This window comes from Budorcas taxicolor, chromosome 17 (genome assembly GCF_023091745.1).
Source record: "Budorcas taxicolor isolate Tak-1 chromosome 17, Takin1.1, whole genome shotgun sequence".
Taxonomy (NCBI): Eukaryota; Metazoa; Chordata; class Mammalia; order Artiodactyla; family Bovidae; genus Budorcas; species Budorcas taxicolor.
This window is the reverse complement of record NC_068926.1, coordinates 32,720,979-32,734,802: the sequence shown is the minus strand read 5'-3', so window position 1 is coordinate 32,734,802 and position 13,824 is coordinate 32,720,979. Positions and strand designations below refer to the sequence as shown.

The following is a 13,824-nucleotide window of genomic DNA, read 5'->3' as shown; positions in this document are numbered from 1 at the left end:
CCTGAATATTTCATGTGAAGTTAGAAATTGTGCTCAAGATTAGAAAAGTAAGTGTTTATGAATTGAGGGAAGCTGAGGGACTTACCCTAAGAATCCCTCACAGAGAGTGGTTAAGTGTTAGCTCAACAGGGAATTTTTGTGTAGACCATCCTGTAAAGATGCAAGTATAAAAATGAAAATTGTAGAATGATTACAACAAAAAGATATGAAGAGATATAGTTATTATTCCTATTGCCATAATATTCCTGATATATTTATTTTTTATTTTCAAGTTTGTGATGATAGGGTCACATCATATACATGGAATAAGAATATTTTTATTTGATGAGTTTAGAGAACTTGAGAGAAAACAAATTTGTTTGTATAACTTGTCTCTCAGATCAGTTTTTCTTCACTACTAGAAAAAGAACCAAAAAGAAACTGAAAAAAGAAATAGTGAGACTTCATCTTCCATTACAATCACTTCATTTCATTGTTAAGAGCATTTTCCTATAATTTAATTTTATATCACTCAATGGGGCTTTGATTAGCTATACATAGAGTATGTTAGACAAGATGAATACATTATAGTATAGTATAGAACATCTGAAAACTTAAGGTCTAGATTTTCACAAAGCTTAATAGTATAAGAAATTGAATCAACTGTCAATATGCCCCAGTAAATCAAAAGAAAATATCTTTCCTATTATTTATGCCTCAGAAGTTCAGGGAATCCTGGAGGAAAACAGCAGTCTAACAACTACAAATCTAGTATTTCATTTCCTGTACAAATGAAAGTTTCTTGTGTTTACTAGAACACTAATTAGAAAGTACAGTTATAGCCAGTAGCCATATAGCGTTTGTCTTCCTGCTCCCAGGATTTCTGTTTTCAGCACACCCTGCATTCAATCCTTCATAGTAATGAATGACATTAGAGAAGGCAGCATGGATATGGAACTTATTTCCAAATCTGGGTCTCTCTTAACAGAATTAGTTCAGAGCCCCTTTACCCTTTCCTCTTCACTTTCACACATCTGGATGCATTTTAGGTGTGGTATTTGGAGTAATTCCAGGAGTGTATTCCCAGAGGGGGAGGTTTTTCTATGTTCTCTAGTAAGTCCTGATATTTCAGAGGAGAATGAGATTTGTCCATTCATCACTTTTATGTCACTTGACAGTATAAAAAGGAATTTTTTTCCAGGACTGTAAAGTTATTTACAGGTCGCGCATAGTAATTTTACCAAGAAACTTGGCAAACATTTGCTTTCACGAAAATGGGAGTTGTAACTAAGAGTCATTCTTTCAGAAATCACAGCAGTCATATATTAACGTTGTCAATGATCATGTGACCTGGAAACCAAAGAATATAAACAAACTTTACTGGATAGATATGGAATGAAAATTTGTGTGAAATACAAATTGTTGTTCTTAGAAGACTGGTAAAGAGCTCAGTTCTTATTTTGATTTTATTTCCAAGAGCAGAATTATACAATTTACCTCAAATGATACATTAACTCCATTAAAACATTAATAACAGGTTCTATTAGTCTAGAAACTTCTAATTTCTATGGAAAGTAAGTGTGTATTTGTAAATATCATAGATATTATGTGTATCATTATATAATCATTTGTAGTCACATTTAGATCATATTTGTATATGTTTTAAAATACAAAGGAAGACAGTTTTTTTTCCTTTTTGCTTTTAATGCTAGCAACCCTTATTTAAGCATACTATTTTTGCTTTGTTTCCACATGAAAAACCATAACGCTAATTGATCAGGATATTTAGATGAGCTCTTTTCATAGTGCCTTTCATAATAATAGGAAACATTTACATCTCATGCAAAAAAAAACAACTACTTTCTACCAAAATAATAAAAAAGCTTATAGGCATAAACATTCAGAATAAATAGCATGTATATATTATGGAATTATATTTGTTAATAAAATAGTCAGTTTAGATAAAAATGGACTTTGTTAGTTCCACATGGTTTTCCTTCTTCTCTGTCTATAAATACAAGAGATGGAAAAATATTATTTGTGGTATCTGTTAATAACATATGGTCTTCCCTGGTGGCTCAGTAGTAAAATTCCTACCTGCCAATGCAGGAGACCTGAGTCTCCTGGTTTGATTCCTGGGTCAGTAAAATCTGCTGGAGGAGGAAATGGCACACACTCCAGTGTTCTTGCCTGGGAAATTTCATGGACAGAGGAGTCTAGCAGTCTTGTGATGGGGTCACAAGAGAGTCAAACATGATTTAGTGACTAAACATCTAACATATATGACCTAAGCGATTAAATTGAAGCCTACACGAACTATGGGATATCAGAAATCATAGCTCCATTGGGTGGCTAAATTTAACAAGTTAGAATAAATTTAGGTCAACTCTCTCTAAGTGTTAGTCACTCAGTCGTGCCCAACTCTTTTGTGACCCCATGAACTGTAGCCCTACCAGACTCCTCTGTCCCTGGGATTTCCCAGGCAAGAATACTGGAGTGGGTTGCCGTTTCCTCCTCCAGGGGATCTTCCCGACCCAGGGATTGAACCTGTGTCTCCTGAAGGAGATCCTGCATTGGCAGGCAGGTTCTTTACCACTGAGCCACTTGGGAAGCCCTAAACTTTCTCTAATGTAACATTAAAATGTGCTGTTGGAACAAGAGAAACTTGAATACATATCCTTGTGGAAAAGATCATAGATGGTCACATCATATTCTATTTATGTTCAATATTTCATCCCACCTTCTGCCCCAGAACATGAAGACACATGCTAAATTTCTCCTGTAAGTTTAAACTGTAATCTTGGAAAGTTTGAATATACTTTGCCTCCTATTATGTGTTCATTTTCATCTTTAGCAATTCCTCTTCTCCACGTGCTAGGAGCTTACATCTCCTGAAGCTATCTATAATAAACAATGTATATCAACACCGTTAATTGATGAATATCAAAGCAATGAGATCAGTTTATTCCTCTAAACAGCTGCTCTGACAGTTAACATATCTTAATAGAAAAAGACTCCTTGAGTTCAAGAGACATAAATGCCTCTCTTTGTGCAAGCCCTATCAGCATATTTCAAGGCTCAAGGCAATGACAAATATTGTTAATTGACTTGCAGCACTAAGTTAATGATGCAAGATTTTGTTTCACAGTGCACAACACAGCAGATTGTTTGTACAAGAAGCATGTTAGAGTAATTCAAACTGCAGCATTCTCTGATACTCGTTATGCCATCAGCACTAACATTTAAGTAGGTAAATGTGTGCAGAACAATACAGAATTTGTTGCTGACTTCGAATTGGGTAATAGAGCATAAACTTTCCAAGCCCTTGAATAATGCATTTAAAGGCTTTATGTTGATTTGAAGTAAAATTAGGACCTCTCTCTGTCACATAAACAAAAAAAGTTTTTTAATAATAACTTAAATTGCAGCATTGAGTTTCAAACTGTATCTTTAAATCTAGTATGGCAAGCTCTTTGATAATAATTGTAAAATAAAAATACTACTCATTAAATAGAGTACTCAAACTGGATTTTAATGGTAAATAATTTACCATTATTTTGGTACATACATACTCTAACACCATGCTCTAATACCAACAAATAAGGCTATTTTACCCAAACTCAAAAGTTATTTCTCAAAATTTTTGACAAATAGAAAATAAAACTCTGGCTTAAAACTGTCAAATAAAAGATTGAATTTTTTTTCTCCAGCCAGTGTGTATTTATATTGCTTACTTAAAGAATCAAATTCTACTGATAGTTTAGTTTAGCTTTTAAAAGAAATTCATTCTCAAACCAATATTTTCTCAGTTTGTATCTGCTTCTATTTAGGTAGTCACTGTATGTTTTAATACATGAGTAAGTCTTTATTTTGAGGTTTCTTCCCACATCTCACTTTAGACTAACAGAAATAGTTTATAGTTTGAATTAAACTCAGATATCTTTGTTAATATCTTACTGTGTAAGGTGTAAATAAGATAACTAATTTATATAATTAAAAAAAACTTTCTTTGGTTGTTTTTTTGTTTTAAACCAAAATTTAAGGTGGTCTTTTCCAACAGGATTCAAACAAGCATATGGTTGAGATTTAGAGGATCAATAATTTGGGTTTTAATACTCATACATTTTTCTTGGAGAGAACATATGCCAAAATATTTGAGTAAGTGAACATGGCCATCCACCCTAAATGATTAGCCTTTGTTCCCCATTTCCAGTCTTTAAGAAGTAAAGTTTGTGATTTTGTAACCTACATATATCTGTTTACAATATGAATGCTATCCTAACCATACCTACAAAGAATGTTAATCTATAGCTTTAGTCAAGGTGCAGCCTCCAGGGTGGCAATCCGGGCAGGGGGGTTGGAGGGGGAGGGGGTGGTGGCTAGCTCTTCCTGGCCCAGGCCTGAGAACCTGGGGTCTAAACTCATTTATCAGACCCAGGAAATGCTCAGGCAGTTGAGGCTGATCAATGATGGAACCCTGGTTCAGAGGATGAATGCCAAGCACCCAGGGCCAGCTGGGTTCTGCCCTGACAGTGAGGAGGGGGCAATCCAGAGCAGCCCTGCCTCACCCCAGGTATGGACACACCTAGCTCTGAAGAAAGACATCCAGTGCTACCTCCAACACTTGATTTTCCTCTCCAATGGCAAGATTGGTTTCAGACTTACAGTCTCTCGTCTTTACAACAGTCAAGGAAAAGAAACCTACACGAAAGTACTCATTTCTCCAAGGAAGAAACTGAGACCCAGAGCCAGGGGTCTCTGAGAGAGTCCCGGGTAAGGCATTGACCTTGCTTGGGAGCCCCTTCCCACCCTCACTCTGGCTTTCTGTGATTGCATGTGGTCCCTGTTAACAGCCCTCAGTTAGCCAGACCCGTTCCTTGGTCCCCCACCTGGCTACTTGCCTCAAATAGGGCAGAGGTATGAGGGTGTCCGGAGAAGGCGATGGCACCCCACTCCAGTACTCTTGCCTGAAAACTCCCATGGATGGAGGAGCCTCTTGGGCTGCAGTCCATGGGGTCATGAAGAGTCAGACATGACTGAGCGACTTCACTTTCACTTATTGCTTGCTACTTTTAACATGGACTTTTAACACAGCTCTAAAATAAATTTTCCAAAAAAATGAAAGGAAAAGAAAAATTCTTTTTTATGTGAGAAAAAAAATAAATGGAGTGGGATGTGACTTTCCTAATAATAAATAGATAATGAATAGTATAGTCAATAGATCTTTCTTTATTTTCTATGGAGTGACACAGATACTGTATTAGGGGAAAAAATACACTTCTCTAGAACAATCTGTGACAAATCCACTTAGAAAACACTAGAGAAAAGAGTTCTCCCATGACAGAGCAGCTCTCTGGTGCGATAGTTTGTTTGAGCTTAGGATAAATTCGCCCTCCCTGTTTTTTCAGTATGACCCATTACAAAAATACTTAAAACTTCATTTCTGTGCTTCTAGATTGATAACTTGTTTATTTTTCATTATTTCCCCTTAAAATAGGAAGGTATTCTGAAATTGTACTGTTTTGTCTTATAAGATGAGGTTCCCAACTTTATATATAAAGGAAAAATGTTGTTTATGACCCTGTGATACAGAGAATTGTGTTGTTAGCAGTGTCATAAAACCTGACTCACTTAAAATTTCAAACAAACCAGACCAAGTGTGGCTACATAATCAAGACACAATATCAGAACTAAATTAAATACAAACTTTGTGTTCCAAGCATATTTATTAATTTATTATGAAGAAATGGATTATCTATGCACAACATTGTCTAGTTGTGTAGATAAAACTACGTGCTTTCATGAGACATTTAATAAAGGCATTAGTGCAGTCACACTGGGAAGTAGGAAATAGCTTTACAGAAATAACTCTCCCTCCTATCAATGAATGGAAATTAAGAACTCTAAGAAATATTTTAATTTCTTGGGAAATTAAGAAACATCTGATTTCATTTCTTAAGATTGGAAAACTAAAAACTATTCTAACAAATATGATATAATAATTTACAGTTACAGAATAGTGGTATTATAATAAATTTATATTTGCATAAAAAACCCATACAACATCACAAGAATAACAAAACACAGATGGGACTAGCCTTATACCTTTAATTTTGCCTACTAAGCGATTAATTATTCTATCATAGCTGTCTGAAACCTAGATTTCAGAGCAGTCTATATCATAGTTTTATAATTTTTTAGACAGGGGATTACCCTCCAAAGACTTCTTCTCCTCCATCTGTGAAATGTAAATGTTTCTTGTTGTATGGATCAATTTTCCCCACTAAAATGTAGATACCATGGAAAAACATTGTCTACTTTTTCACTGTTACACCTTCATCTTTTAGCATGCCTGGCCCAAATAGACATTCAGTCAATATTAACTGATTCAATGAACAAAACGATGCATGAAAAGTCTTTATACATTGAAATATATGCAGATTAGGTGTTATTATTTTAGAAAAAAAGACAAAGCATACATACATAATCTATAGTTAAGAATAAATCTTCCTAAGTATTTGAAAATGTGTTTGATGGGTTTTTATTACTTCTGATTCTGCTTTACAACATGTGTGTCAAAGTTAAGGAATATTTCTCGAATGAAAGAATTGTAATTTGGCAAATAAGCTAAATGAGATTCATTCCTACCTTTGAAAAATCTGTGTTAAGGAAGTTTCTGTGGTGAAAATTATAATGTAAAAGTTTCAGCTTTCTAGTTATACTATATAACAAATGAAGTGGCATCGAGAAGAGAAAATAAATTCAGTGAAAACATTTAAATATGTTCACCATTTGTGATTTCCCTGAAAACAGTAGTTCTTTCCAACATAATTATGCAAATTACTTCCTAAATATTACAATGCATATCTTTACAACGGGGCAACTAACTAAGACTGAACTCTAATACAATATTCCAATGTTCTCATGACAAGTATTCTGTTTTATTTCTTTTCTCCAACGATAGGATCTCTCAGGATACATTATTACGTATGGTTATGCAGAAATGGTGTTAATGTATTTATGTAAATTTTTAAAAATGAATTTGATACTTTTCAGGGAAAATGTGTGAATCTTCAGTCAATTACTGTGAATGTAACCCCTGCTTTAATGGTGGTTCCTGTCAAAGTGGTGTGGAGTCCTACTATTGTCATTGTCCATTTGGTAAGTATAATTTAGTGGTTGATACAAAAAATCAATCTATTTTGGCAGAGTTTAGTAGTTTTGTTTCATTTTGTCATGGAGTGACTAAGAAAATATTAATAGTTTCACACAGGAGGTTTTATTAAAGGAAAATCTCAAAGGTTTAATATTTTCTAAGTTAATTATGGAAATACCATTGAGTATATTGTTTTGATTCTTACTAGAAAAATGATCTGTCCAAGATAATTAAATCTGAGGTTGTCTCTTCAAGACATTTCCTCACAAAACCTCGTCAATGTCTGCTTTTTAGCCTACAGCTTATCAAATGAAAAACCCTTTAAGTGCAATTCAACATCACTTTCTACTAAAATCTTTGAGAATAGTTGAAACATTTTGTTTTGTTTTGTTTTTTACATTTGTTTTTTGCATTAATTCAGCCTTTTCTGTTAGAAGGATTTGGTAACTTGACATGCATTTTTCATATAGGCTTTGTAGATAATATCATGTAACTAATCAAAATTCAGATTAATGTATTCTGTTAAGGAAGAAAATTGCTAAAAAGAATTTTTTTATATACATACATATTTATTCATCATAGCAGAATGAATTAAAAGATTCCTTCCAGGTCTCACCCAAATGTTACCCAGCCCTAGGACAGCCAAGAACTATGAGAACAGCTTTGCAGGAAGCTTTTAACTTGGTTTGTTTCTTAGGTTGGTGATTATTCCATTTATTTAAAGGCTGCTTTACTCCATAATATGGTATTCATCTCTAGAGGTCCTGCAGGTAGTTAGAGATCCTGTCTATTTTCCATAAGAAAGAGAGGAAAGGATTTTTTCTATTTTTTTATTGAATATATTTATTACAGAGTTACATTGACCTGAAAAATGAATTTCAATGTATAGCAGAAAAGAGAACTTAAAAAAAATCTGAGGTTTCTGTGCTGTGGTTAGTCATTTAGTCATGTTTAACTCTTTGCAACACCATAAACTGTAGCCTGCCAGGCTCCTCCGTACATGGAATTTTGCAGGCAAGAATACTGGAATGGGTTTCCATTCCCTTCTCCGGAATATCTTCCCAACCCAGGGACTGAACCCAGGTCTCCTCATCTGAGCTACCAGGGAAGCCCATAAATACTAGAGTGGGTAGCGGGTCCTGGAGAAGCCAGGGGATCTTCCCAACCCAGGAAATGAACCAGATTACTGACAGATTACTTGCAGACAGATTACTTACCAGCTGAGCTACAGTAATCAGTAAACGTAACAATAATTCATTTTCAAGTAATTCCATGACTATCCAGTTTTTCTTTTCTAGAACACAATATCAAAAGAATGATAAAGGGAAACAGAATATGAAAATTCTAATTGTAAGCCTTGTGTTGTAGCAATGGTTCTGAGGCCTGGGAATTGAGGGATTTGTCTATAGTCAAACAAAGAAAATTTAAAAAAAAACTATCCCAAAATGATATAGTGACTATAACACAATTTCATTTTCAGTCCAGGATGATAGTCACAGTACCTCTTTAAAAAAAAAAAAAAATCCTTGAGAATCTCATAATAATCTAATCCCATGTCCAAGGTCATGGAAGCATGAGAAATAAAGCTAAAATTTGAGGCCAGATCTACTGATCATCTGGTTGAATCTAATAATGCACTTGAAGCAGTAAAAGGCAGATCATGTTAAAAATAACCACAATGTTACATCTCCTAAAATTTCTTTCTTTCAATAATCTCTTTAAAAAAAAACAAACAGAAAACTTTCATTTTATGTTGGAATATATTTGATTAACAATGTTGTGTTAGTTTCAGGTGAACAGCAAAGTGATTCAGTTATGCACATACATGTATCTATTCTTTTTTAACTCCTTTTCCTTTTCTATTAGGTTGTTACATAATATTGAGCAGAGTTCCCTGTGCTATACAGTAGGTCCTTGTTGGTTATCCATTTTAAGTAAATTTAAATTTTAAATTTTTGCACATAACCACAATCAAATTTCATGGTTTAACTTGTGTTTTGGAAGGAAAGATAAAAGGATTGGAGTGGAAAAATTATTTTTAAGTGACTGAATAAAGGTTTTTACATTTTAAAAAATTCCTTTGTATTTCATGTGTACATATGAGGATATAATATAGTTGATAATAAGTAAGAACAAATTGTTGCTGCAGTACAGCTGATACAACAGTCATTGCCTTTTGGGTAGAAGGGTTTTGGGGTCCAAGTAAACCTTCTCCTCACCATACCAGAGATCCTCAGGGGCAAGGGACTAGCATAATAATATAAATTAAAATAGAGACAGATCACATGTACTGGCAGTGTGCATTTATGCCCCTATTCCTTCAAGTGGAAAAGGCAAAAGAAACATTATTTAAACTTGCATATTGTCAGCTGGAAACTGAAGCCTTACAAGAGAAAGCAAAGCAAAACAAAAAACCTTGAAACAATACAGATTTGAGAAAAAAGAAATAGAATTAAAAGAAAAAAGTAGTATAAATTGAATGTAGGTGAAACATACAAATAAAAATGGTAAATGGAACACTTCAACTAAATAGCTGGAAGTAGTTACATGTGAATCCTATAAAAGAACATCTTAACTATAATTTTGAAGTTGGAAAAACTTTTGCACTGTTTACCTTCTCATAGGCAAAAGAGCTGTTGTTTAGACTTAATTTTTTTATAAGCTTATGTTTTAGAAAGAAAACATAAGTACTTAAGTCTTTGTAAAAGAGCCTATATAGTTATGTTTAAATATGTGTAGAGCTTTGTATACACTTGATATTTCTTATTAAAGTAATTTGAATAATTTCTTTTGATCTTTATGTAGATTTGTTTCATAGCATTCCATTTGGAAAGCCAGTTTTGAATCCTCATTAAGATGATTTCAAAGACAAAAATTTACATTTCTCTGGAAATGATAACAAAAAGCCTTAAACAGATAATATATTCTATAAAAAATACTATCATGTTTGAAAGTACAGTATCAATTTAAATAAAATATAGAACATCTTCCTGGTAACCTATATTCAAATTTTAAGTATATTTTCATAGATTTATTAGAACTTAATCATAAGAGACCTAAGGGAACAACTCAAAATCTCTCTTTAACAATCTACTTCATTTTGTATGCCTTATTTTTCCTTTGTATTTAACTTTGATTACTCTTTCTGCATGTTTAAATAATCTGTATATAATTAAATATATATTTAATATAAACTTGAAATTTTATTCTATATAAAATTTATATGATAGATATATTTATGACATACACAAATAAACATATCCCATATATATCAGTTCAGTTCAGTTCAGTCACTCAGTTGTGTCCGACTCTTTGTGAACCCATGGACTACATACAGCATGCCAATCTTCCCTGTCCATCACCAACTTCCAAAGCTTACTCAAACTCATGTCCATTGAGTCAGTGATGCCATCCAACCATCTCATCCTCTATCTTCCCCTTCTTCTTCCACCTTCAATCTTTCCCAGTATCAGGGTCTTTTGCAATGAGTCAGTTTTTCACATCAGGTGGCCGAAGGATTGGAGTTTCAGCTTCAGCCTGAGTCCTTCCAATGAATATTCAGGACTGACTATCTTTAGGACTGACTAGTTGGATCTCCTTGTACTATATATAGTATATATGATATATATAATACATATAATTCTGATAATTTTTTGTGTTAATGATTAAAAATAAATTATATAGATTTCCTACTCATTTATAATAAATATTATCTCATCCTTTACAGAAAAAAGATAAATGATACTAGGAAATTCTAGGCCATTTTAATTTAAAGAACATTTGAATATAAGATGTAGCATAGTCAAAACAACCAGATGATCAGTAGATCTGGCCTCAAATTTTGGCTCTGTTTCTCATGGTTCCATGACCTTGGACAAGTTTTAAATATTCTGTAAAATGATGACATTGATTTCTTCTAGCAGAACAATTCCCTGAATCTAAATTTAATGCATTTACATGAGATGTACAGCCAAAATGAAGGAATGAAACCTTTGCAAGTTAATATGAATTATGATGTATTGGCATGGGTTAATTTTCCGATCATTTGCTACAGTCTACTAATATTTGTGGGAAAAGAATTTTGGCATAGCATTTTAACATCAATAAAACTCATTTTTCAAGTTTGAAAAAGAACCAGCACAAACAAGTGGGAATGCTGAATTTCAGAAAAACAGAAAGCTATTTCAAAGTAGCTGCTGTAAATTATACCCAAAGAGGGTATAAAAAAAAAAAAGAAAAAGAAAAGAGAGAGAGAGAGAGAGATAGAGATAAAAACTTAGACAGTTATTTTCATCCCTGAAAGCAATGATTCCTTTTCTTAATTTTGTGACTCAAAAATACCACAAGTGCAGGAACTAATTTTGTTTTTAGTCAAAAACAAATTTACAATCCTTAGTTGAATTAAAGTTGTTTTCAAGAATTGTATATTATGAAGGAAGTAACTGGGTTGAAAATGATAGCATATTGAACTTTAAAAAGATTGACAAAATCACTTTGAACGTTTTCCAGGAAAGAAACCTCTTCAGACATATTCCATTCCACTAATTCTATTTAAAAAAAATTAAGCATAGTTAGATTAATTAGGATATGTTCCCTAATTTGCCAAAGAAAAACAATTTTACCAGTTTATCATTTCTTATATGCTTTTGAAATCTTTTTTATTTCTATTTCAATTAAATTTAGACAGTATTCTTTGGAGAGTAATAAAAATTTATTAGAAGTATGACCTATTATTGTAACTTTAATATACTTTAATAAAAGTCATATAATAAATCTTTACTTGAATGTGATGTGTCAAAATGTTAATTTTCCCATCTACAGGTGTCTTTGGAAAACACTGCGAGTTGAATAGTTATGGATTTGAGGAGTTATCATACATGGAATTCCCCAGCTTGGATCCCAATAACAACTATATTTATGTCAAATTTGCAACTATTAAAAGTCATGCTTTATTGCTTTACAACTATGACAACCAGACAGGGGATCGGGCTGAGTTTCTGGCCCTTGAAATTGCTGAAGAAAGGTTAAGATTCTCCTATAATTTAGGCAGTGGTACCTATAAACTCACCACCATGAAGAAGGTGTCAGACGGACATTTTCACACTGTGATTGCCCGGAGAGCAGGAATGGTAAGATATTTACTCTGCATTAAAATTTGCTTTATATTGTTGTATATCCAGTCAACCAGGCTGGAAACTTGAAATGTTAAAGCATGAATTGTGGTGAAAATTAAGTTTAATTGTACATATTCGCTTAGAGAAAAATCTCCTGGAGAACAGGGATTTAGAAAATTGCAGTGTCCCTGTTTATTGATGTACCCAGTCATATAGAATCTGACAGAATTAGAACAAACATGGAGTCTGGTGATATACATAGATTGGAGCTTATATTTGCCATGGTGATTTTCTAACACTGAGAGTTGAAGCTAATGGGGTTTAGTAGATCACAACCCTCCAAGCATATATAAGGTATCCATATTGCTAAGATGTTGTCCATGGGCTCTTGTGTAGAATAGAGGATTTTACCTGATGACCTCTAAGGTCCCTTTAAACTTCGTGAGCATTCTTTGATTGTATCAAAGAAGGACTTGAAAGCAAGAGGGAGGACAAAGAAAGAGGTACCATGAGATATACCCAACAGGAAAGAGAAAAAAGCTATTTCAGTTCATTTGTAATGGATCACCACAGTCATCAGGTTTTAGTGGGGAGGGGAAAACCCCTTGTCATTATTTCTTCAGTCAGAGGAAAAAATTCCCCTTATTTCGGAATACATCCAAAGTAAGGCCCCTACTGGATTTTGAATCTGTCGCTTTCTACGGTTCAAAAGGATTTTGTTGGAAACTGGCAAAGTCATTAACTTCTCAGATCTGAATCATTGCAAAGACAGGATAAAAACATCTCAATTTACAGCAGTACTGGTAGAAAAATTCAACAGTAAAAGAGAAGGTGCATTTAACTGTAAAGATGAAATTGAATGAGCTTTTATTCAAATAAAACTTTCCCCTCAAGTATTTTTCCTTTGAGTTGTGTCACCAAGCTTTTAGAAAATAAGAAAAATATGTTAAGTATGAACATTGTTGAAAATATGATGCCATATGCAAGTTTTCCTAATTAAAGCATTCGTAAATGTCCACGTGACTCTCTAGCTTATGATAAGTTTAGGAATCTCTAGAATGGATGGGTACTTACATAGTATACATAGAGATGTGTTTGCATTTTGTCTTAGAAATAAATTGAAAGGAAATGTGCTTAAATTAATAGTCAAAATAAGCATATATTGTATTATGAAAACCTAATACCTCTTCTGAGATTGAATGTCACTCAGTTTTATAGATCACTGGAAAAATTAACATTTAAAATAGTTAACTAAAAAAGGCATGAAAGACTTGACATAAAATTGAGAATGTAAATGTTTCCTAAACATGATAGTATTGATAATTTCTTTGAGAAAGTGGCAAGAAAGAAATTTACATAGTTTATGAGAGTTTATGAAGTTTATAATCAGTTACAGTAATTAACTTATAGGAAAATTTTTAAATAGTTTAGCCAGTAACATTTGATGCACAGTAAGTATAAATCGGCCCTATTTATTATTTCTGAAATGTGAAGTATTTAAGATCTACTTTTACAAATCCCACCTAAGTATATATTTTTATGGTCAGTCTCACAAAATCATCTGTGATATTGATA

The 13,824-nt window shown here is 33.1% G+C and overlaps 1 protein-coding gene across 1 annotated transcript in view; it reads left to right on the top strand.

The window, feature by feature from the left end:
- Positions 1-13,824, top strand: part of FAT4 (FAT atypical cadherin 4) — a 184,200-nt gene that overhangs the window by 153,488 nt on the left and 16,888 nt on the right. The window contains exons 10-11 of the mRNA XM_052654811.1: positions 7,036-7,140; positions 11,957-12,264. Coding sequence (XP_052510771.1) covers positions 7,036-7,140; positions 11,957-12,264 — 413 coding nt within the window. The remainder of the gene's footprint in view (positions 1-7,035; positions 7,141-11,956; positions 12,265-13,824) is intronic.